This window comes from Phaethon lepturus, unplaced genomic scaffold (genome assembly GCF_000687285.1).
Source record: "Phaethon lepturus isolate BGI_N335 unplaced genomic scaffold, ASM68728v1 scaffold45589, whole genome shotgun sequence".
In the NCBI taxonomy this organism is placed as follows: Eukaryota; Metazoa; Chordata; class Aves; order Phaethontiformes; family Phaethontidae; genus Phaethon; species Phaethon lepturus.
Genome location: NW_010563633.1, coordinates 12089 through 21092, shown reverse-complemented (window position 1 = coordinate 21092; position 9004 = coordinate 12089). Strand labels below are relative to the sequence as shown.

General features: G+C 44.4%; 1 protein-coding gene across 1 annotated transcript in view; it reads left to right on the top strand.

Moving 5' to 3' along the window:
• NFKBID (nuclear factor of kappa light polypeptide gene enhancer in B-cells inhibitor, delta) overlaps positions 1–8300 on the top strand; it is an 8921-nt gene extending 621 nt beyond the window's left edge. The window contains 6 exon segments of the mRNA XM_010294612.1: positions 209–355; positions 2929–2980; positions 3392–3558; positions 3897–4013; positions 7636–7800; positions 8229–8300. Of these exon segments, the coding sequence (XP_010292914.1) occupies positions 209–355; positions 2929–2980; positions 3392–3558; positions 3897–4013; positions 7636–7800; positions 8229–8300 (720 nt within the window).
• Positions 8301–9004: the final 704 nt, after the last annotated feature.

Genomic DNA, 9004 nt, shown 5'->3' with positions numbered 1-9004 from the left:
TCAGCAGGAGCCGGGAAATGCCCCCCATCTTGTGATGCCATGGGTCCTTATATGTGGGATTCAAAATCTGTGAGCTGCCTTTGGTTTACGTGCCACAATCCCTGGGATTCTAGATACCATTCAGCCCAGATTGCCTTTCCCTGTTCTTTGTTTTATGATAGCATCTGCTTCTATACTCACATCTTATATTCTGTGCTGCTGTTTTCAGACTCCTCTGCTGGTGGCTGTCACTGCCAGGCAGCCAGCTATTGTCTATGATTTGATCCAGACAGGAGCAGATGTCAACGCTGTAGACAACAAAGGGCAGTCAGCTTTACATCTTGCTGCAACATATGGGTATGCCCAAGTACTTCAGGTAGGAAAAGTTTTTATGGTTTTAATTGCTAGCAATTTAAACCTACAATAAAGTCTCAATATTGGTGTCTTTAAATAACTGAAGGCAAGATGTCAGTAAGCAATGAAGACTGACCAAAGTCTCCTTTTCCATTGTATTAGGAATTGACTTCCCAGGTTATTCCTGGTTTAGGACTACACTTGCAGTTAACATCAGGCTCCTGTTACAGAGGAAATGGCTTTAGCAAATCTGTGGGGGAAAATAAATTCTTTCTGCAGATCATAGCTCTAAATCTACTGATGGCAGGCCAGGCAGAGTGGGCTTGCTCTGGCTTGAGCCCCAAGTGTTGGAAGGCGTTCCCCAGAGACTGCAGGCAGTTGTGGGGTGTGAGGAGAGGGAGCAATAAGGCCAGTGAGAAACACCTTCCCTGATGTTGGTGTCATCCAGACAGGAGCAACGAATTATGTCCAGACTCAAGCCAATTGAAGAGAGAGAGCAGATGTGACCCTGTAGACAGAGCCAGCACAGGATTCAAAATGAGACTCATTTTGCACATTTTATACAAACCCAAGATCCATTGAGGAAGATTTTCCAGGGTGTGAGAGAAACTAGACACTCCTGTATGGCCAGAATCTACTAGAATTTTATGAGTTATATGACCAGATGTTCGGTTCCCTCTTGCTTCACCTTTTTCTGTAGACAGGGTCTACATCTAAGTTGTGTGCTAGCCAGACTCTAACAGCGCTGAAGAGCAAATTAGCACATTATAAAAGGCACTGTGGGAATTTTTGGACGCTATTTGGACGCTTAAATGCTTAGCTATTGGCCGTAAAGTGGAATTAATACAACGCACTTTCCTTGATTCATGTAAGGACCGAATATAGCCAGCTTCAATGCAGAGCTTCATTGCAGCAGCCCAGCTGCTGCTGAGTTTACCTGAGGGCAGGGCACAGGGTCCTCTGAGAATGTGTCAGTGGAAGTACCAGGGGGTACCTGGCATGCTGGCAGTCCGTTTCCAGTATTCATTAGCTTTGCCTTGCACGAGCCCTGGGTTAAGTCGTGCGCAGGGAGTTAATGTGTAACGTTGCGCGTTCTTTGGAAAACAGGTGTTTCATTCAGTGGGGAAAAGTGCTTTACATCCAGATGGTTCCAACAAAGCCTCCCAGAGTGCCTTGTGGTGGTTTGTGGTTTGTTTTTTTGTTGTTGATTTTTTTTCCCCATGACATAACAAGGGAAAACTCACATAGGCTTGCCTCTTGGTGATGTCAAAGCCTTGAAATGCTTTATGTTTTGTTTATTTGTTTATTTTAATTGTTTTTTCTACCAATCTCTAATCATCAAGCAGCTCAGAGCTATTTGCCAATATTTGTCAGGATATACTATAGTATTGTTATGAAAAGAGAGCACAAGCCCTAACCATTCTGGATAATCCTTCAGCAGATGGATTCTGTCCTCTGCCTTGTCTAACTTGACAGGGTTCTGGATGAGTCACTGCACTGCAAAAATTCTCAGCCAAGATGCTGTAATTTGAACAACTTCCTTTATTCAGTCAAGAGCAAAAAATGCATTATCTGTAATAATATAGACAAGGAGCTACTTCGCTGCATCACATAGAATCCAGATCAGATATGAGATCAGACGAGGGTGTTGGCCTCTTCTCCCAAGTAACTAGCGATAGGACAAGAGGAAATGGCTTCAAGTTGCGCCAGGGGAGGTTTAGATTGGATATTAGGAAAAATTTCTTCACCAAGAGGGTGGTCAGGTATTGGAACAGGCTGCCCAGGGAGGGGGGGGAGTCGCCATCTCTGGAAGTGTTCAAGAAACGTGTGGATGTGGCGCTTCAGGACATGGTCTAGGGGACATGGTGGCGCTGGATTAATGGTTGGACTTGATGATCTTGAAGGTCCTTTCCAACCTAGTGTTTCTGTGATTCTGTGATCTATCATTTTCTTAAGTTAAAGCATTTTAAACTTTTACTCTCTGCTAAATCCAAGCACTGCTCATCTCCACTATTTCATGCCATTTATAGGCTCTGCATCCCCATTGCTGCAGCCATTGCAACAAGCTGTGGTTTTAACCTGTCACACTGCTGCACATCTGCTGCACATTAAAAAGAAAAAGTAAATAAATCCAGTCTGAGAATTTCCAGTGTCAGCAAACTTCTAGGTAATAAAGTTTGGCTGTACATGTCAAGGAGAGATTTTAATTTATCCTTGCCAAGAATAACTCAGAATAAATATGAATTGGTGTTATTGGTGCCTTTGCTTAATGCAGGATGAAAGCGAGGAGGCTAGCACTCTTGAGGTGAGGGCAGTGATTTAATTTTACTGTTCTGAAGTGAGAACCTAATAGCATACTACACTTAGGTGGGGTTTAGGAAACCAAGGAACATGATCATCTTGTGTAACCCTGAATGTCCTTGTTAGGAAATAGATTCACAGCACTGAAATCTGGTGTCAAATAAGGGCTTAGTTTGTAATTAAATGATAATTACCTGATTGCTTGTTTGTTTTAAATTTTTGTTAGTTTTGACTGACTTTGGCTTGGACAGTATTCTGCTGAACTAAATTTTTCCATTTCTCTGTTGCTTGTAGGTTATACTGTCACTAGGTTTCCCTCTTGATTTAGAAATGAAGGATTTTGAAGGTAAGATCCTTTGTACAAATATTTTATAGTGGTATTAATAAAATGGAAAAACTGTATCAGCTATTTCATTGGCTGATGCTCATTGGTATTTGGTGGTGTGCTAGGAGGCCAGAGTGGCCTCAGAAACTGCCTGCGGGACAGTCATTGCTGTGCGCTCAAACGGCACAAAATTCAGTGGTGCTGATGATTCAGTGGTGATTCAATGCACAATTGGGACTGAGCATGTGCTAGAGTGCCCCATAAAGTGTCTATACAGCCAATATGGTACCTTTGAAACCAGAGAAGGGCTTGTGCTTTAACAACGCGTGTGCAGAGGTGCACACTCACTCTCTGCCAGTCCTCACTTCCTGTCCGTACATCAGTATCTGTGTCGGGACTGTCGTTATCTCCCTCCCATTCTTGGTTTTCCAGGCCATACCCCACTCCACTGTGCTGTTCTGTCCCACAACACCCTGCTCCGGGAGCAGGGTTCCCAAACGTTGACAGAGGAGCAGCAGAAAGATCTTCAGCACCGGAGCAAAGAGCTGGAGTCTTGTATCCACCTCCTGGTGGAGACAGGAGCCTCCATCTACAGCCGGGTAAGGAATAAGCTCAGTTATGGGTATGCAGTTTGCTTGTACGGGAACTATCCCCAGCTCTGCCTGATGCTTGTGTTATGCTCAAACTATAGAATTGGAGAAGGAATGAACTGCTGACAGAAAGAACAAGCCTGTTCCCCTTTCAAGTGACTGGTTGCAGAGTTAGTTGATGCCTTTTGGAGTTACTTTCTTGCAGCCCGAAGCAAACACTGGACACTAAGAGGGCCACTAACGGGAAGGAGATGCTCCACATTAGCTGCAGAGCTGGCGTGGACTTTTCCACGATGGGTTAATATAATGTCTTTCTTATTTTGTTTGTTTCTTCTGTTTTTAAAAAGGATGTGAAAAGCAACAAGACAGTTCTTCATTATACAGTCCAGGATGGGAACATCTCCCTGCTCAGATACTTCTTGGAGCTGGATGCTTTCAAGTCCAAGGACTTTGTCAACAACAAGGTGAGTTCACCCATGCATGGACAGGATTTGTGTGTGCATCCACAGACAGAGGAGATGCATGAGCAGTGTGAGAGCTGTGCTACAGTGGTAGGCTGCATGCAGACAGAGGTGTTAGGAGATCTGTGGGGTCCTGCAGAAACCAGTTATTCTCTTCCCATACATCTCTTTTCTAGAAAAGAGCAACAGTTTCTGACTCTGAACTTTTTTTTTAACCAGAAACTGCATTTTCCAGTAAATACACACTTCACCTGGAAAGCAGTACCTGGCTTGAACTGTGAGTTGTGTCATGAAATGCAGGTCTCTCTCCCAGCAGGCAGAAGCTGACAGAATGAGAGCGCGAGATAACCAGGGAAGAGGAAGGACATGGGAAGTGGTTACTTAAGGAGGAACATGAACTTTATTACATTAGGCTGAAGATTGAGAAAACAGATCTGCAATGATGCAATGGTTTGCTGTTGGCAGCAACGTAATACTGAAAGATGGCAGTTTAGGGCAGCCATGTATCAAGTAATCTCTCCTGTCAAACATGCCATCCATAGGAAGGATGAAGCTTCTATTTCACTTAAGGGAGATGGTGGCTCTTTCTAGCTTAGATGTTATTTGCAAGTCTTCTGGCTCTGTTTGTGCCTGCGAGTTTGAGCCTGGAGAATGAAAATATTCACAGGGCCCACCAAGCCCTAACAGCTGCCAGGAACAGTAACAGAAGACAGACATGTTCTGCAGGCAGTGAACCAGTGGCTGACATTGCCAGGCAGGTGAAGCATGGGGAAACCAGCTCTTTGAAGTGAGTCTGCATCCTTGCTGAGCATGTAAGAGTCTATGCACTGTGGCAAGTAGTATGCACTGATTCTGAGGGCTCCAGACCCTGATTTAGGTGCCCTGTACATCCCTGCTTACTGAGATGAAGTTTTGCTAACACTGGTTCCTCAGTGCAGGGCTTCCTAGGTGGTATAAAGCAAGCTAGAAACCCTCCTAGTGCTCCTGTTGTGTCACCCATCCCCTTGCTGCCCCATGCTTCACCTCTGAGCAGATACCAAGCAGTGACACTATCTTGCAGATGTATCAGCTTCACCCTTCCTTCTAAGCAAAAACCTTGACATTCCTGTGCCTTAGCTGAGACATTGCTCTTCACCACCAGCCAGTGCTTTGGCTCTTGCCTAGCTTCCCCATCTCAGCAGGACTAAGTGGGTGATTTGGGTGCTTCTGCAGAAGTGTACCCTTGAGCAGGAAAGGACAGAGGGAGGGGAGGACAAGGCCAGGGCTCCCAGTTTTGAGAGTGTCAGTGCATTAGCTTTTCATTTCAAGAGTTTCAGTCTCTTAGCCTTGCTTGTACTCCCTAGAGCATCCATATGCTTGTGTCCATCAGACAGGAATTGAATGTTTTCTATCATCTCTGCAGATACTGGGCAGCTTCATGGGCTTTTTTGCCTACAGATTTCTGTTGGACTGGAGGAAACATGTTTTGCTTTGTGTATGTTGGTAATGACACTGAGTTTCTGTCTTTCTGTACAGTGAGGGGTCTTACGCTGCCTTTTCACTACATTCTTTCTGTATCTTTTAAGACCCATTAGGCAGGTGCTAGCTTGTCCATGGGAGTCTGCTGTTGTCTCCTGATCACAATCCTGTGAGAGCTTTCTACTATGATAGGATCACTTGGAGTCTTCAGTCTTGTTGTTAAGCTGTCTGAGACAGTGAGAAATATGATGGCAAGGTTGTCTGATACCCATCTGGCTTTTTAGCTCTTCCAAGTATGAAGACGACAAGAAAACAGGGATGCTAGAGTCAATGTTTTGGCTTCCCTGGCTCACCCACTGCTTGCTGAGGTTGTCTCATTCCAAACCCACTTCCCTGTGGATTTCATAACGAGAAAAGCATTGAGGCTTTTGAAGTATTTTTCTCATGAAAGCTTCCTGGAGTCCACATATTGGTGCTCTGGGACATTGTCTCACATAAGCCCTATTAAAGTCAATGGAGAAGCTTCAAGATCAGGCATTGTCAGATTGTCTTGTTTTCTTAGCCTCATGCCTGGATTTGGAAGCTTTCAAGTGCTTCTACCACAAATGTAGATGTGTCCATTTTAACGAGAGTTCCTATAAAGAGTTTGTAACTATCCCTTGACTGTATGGAATGATAAAATTGACAAGGATCTGCTTGTTCAGGGCTTGTAAAAAATGCCTTGTCTTACAATAGCTGGTAAGATTTTGCTATTTTGTTTTGTGCTTCAATGTGCCTTATGTATCACTGGTAAATAGGACCTGAAAATCATATGTATTCCTTTTAACAACTGAAATAGTAATACACATTGCAATTTGTGTCCAACCATTCCAAGTTCATGAGAAATGTGTGACTGTTTCTGAGAGAAAAAATATACAGCTGCCTAAATGAGACTTCTTGCAGACTAAAAATACCTTGCCTTGTGCATTTGCGTATTAGGTTTTTCTCATTTAAAACCGTTACCAGTCATACCTGACTAGGCAGGGGCACAGATTCCTACACGGTCTGGTGATACCAGAGCTTTTCTGCAACAAATCTCAGCATGCTCCGTCCTGCGCCCCCCCGTGGCTCACAAATTTTACCTATGATTTCTGTGCAAATCCTCTTACTGAAAAAGCTGGAGTCAATATATGCTTAAGTACGCCCTTGACCTCAGGACTCTGCTTAATGACAATCGCCATGAAAATAAAGCCAAGCACTACCTTCAGCACTCTGGGAAGGAACTAGAAGAAGGTTTGGAGCCTGGCATGACTTAGTTTGTCTGCTGCAGAGCAAGATGCCTGCAGCCCTCTTTGGTCCATGGTACACAAAGTCACAGAGGGACACAGGCTGCTGGACCTCTGGCTCAGCTGGACGGCTTTCAAAGCACCTCTTTCTAATGCCATGAGTTTGGTCACCTGGGTGGACTTGCACAATCTGAGATGCCTGGTATCCAGGACATCAGCCTGAGCCTCACGTATAACCTATACACTATTGGGTCTGGCTTTCACTTGTGTCAAAGTCTCTTTGCAACTTTCTGCACTTGCAAGTGATTGTAAAAGGGAGTAGTGGAGATGTGTGAAGCACAAATGCGTCTGCTATTGGCGATCCTTGCGTAGCCCATGGGTGATGGGTAACACAGCATAATGTGTTTTGTGTCACTTGGACTGACTTAAATGTTTCCCAGTGAAATAGTTCCTATTGTTTCACCTGGATAAATATGCATGTTACATGTCCTCTATCCTTCTCTTACTCAAATAACTCATCGGATCACTCCTTACATAAGGGTACGGACGGTACGATTTAGCAGGGGTTTGCAGATCAATTAGGAACATTGCTGATACAAGACTATTTGTTAGCTGTACCCAAAGCATCAATGCCCACCAATTTGTAGTGGTCTATCAGACTGAAAAAATCTAAATCCACAAATCTCCTGCATGAGCAGCCATACCTGGGAGAAACAGAGCAGGGATATGCCCTCACCTCCCAGTAAGTAATCATGTGAGGCTTCTTCAGCTCTCATTTCACAAGTGTCCATTTCTAGGACAATTCTGAGTAGGTGGCACACCTTAGCAGAAGGTTTCTCTTTTTTTTTTTTTCTTTCTTTCTTTCTTTCTTTCTTCTTTATCTTTTTCTTACACTGCATTAGGCACATGGCAATACAGCTTTGCATATGGCAGCTGCACTGCCTCGTGACAAGAACCAGAAAGAAATCGTCCAGTTGCTCCTTGACCACGGGGCAGACCCGAGCATCCGAAACTTAGACAATGATCAGCCAATCCACATGGCTCCTTCTGGAAAAGCTGGGGATCAGGTATGTGATCTGCATTGTTGCTGCTTCCCTAACACATCTGTGCACACCACAGCTGTCAGTCCTTACCAGGGGAATAGTGAGGCCGAGTCATATGACATGGGTCTGACACTGAAGTGGTATAGGCTTGGGGGTTCTCCACTTCAGTAAATCCATAATCAAGGAGCACAAAGCAGCCGTTAGCTGGTACTCCTAATACATCTGAGGAGGTATCAGTGTATAGTTCTTTCATAATGGCAGCAAATCTCAAGGGATGATCGGGTTTCATGCCTACAGTTATGAAAAGGCTCCTGGAGCTCCTTGTAGTCTCTGATATGTTTATATCCGTACCTAATTACACATATACATGTATATAAGTGTGTGTATGTATGTATTGGGGTGTCTGCATGCAGTTTCAGACAGTATGTTATGAAATTCTACGTTTTTGGCAGGTTAGGCATTTGCTGAAGAAAGGGAAAGTTGCATCTGCTTTCATTTCCTGTCGCCGAAATGCCAGATCCTAGGCTGCCTGCAGTTTCTAGAATGGCTTCATCTTCAGCTTGCCAATCTAAGATTGCACAAGGCCTCTTAGAAAAACTATGAGGATGGTAACCAAGGTCCCTGCTCCTAGAATCTTTAAACCAGGGTGAGACGACAGTGTTTCTCAACCTGTGTGCCATGAGTGGCATGTAAGATGCTGGAAGAGGAGCTTTCAAATGGTTGAAAAGTTTATTTAGTTAACAAAGAATACTAATAAACCTCAAGCATTGCTCACAAGCAAGGAGGCAAGCAAAGCAAATGTCTGTTATATAAATAAGCAAATGTTCGGAGTGCAGCCAACCTTTGATTTGGTGGCAACTGAAGCCCACAGTGGTGATGGAACACAAGATGGTAGTTTGGCTATAAAACATTGAGAAATACCAGCCTGGGAATGCAGGAACCTGAGGGGAGGGAAAAAACTGGATGGAAGAGGTCAAGTCAGACTGAGTCATCATCCATGGCTGTATTTCACCTGAGTGAATGGACATTCGAACTCAAGAGCTCCAAGCAAGGGGTCCTGCAAGCTGCTACTACCCCATTACTTAGCACGTGTGGAAGAAAGCTGAAGGAGCTGTCTACTGCCACAGTCTCACCCCGCCTCAAGAAAACAGATGCTTGTCAGAGCAAGTACATGGGGTAGGTTCTCAGCAGCGCAGGTTCGTGTGGCTTCTGAGTGCTTCCCAGTGAA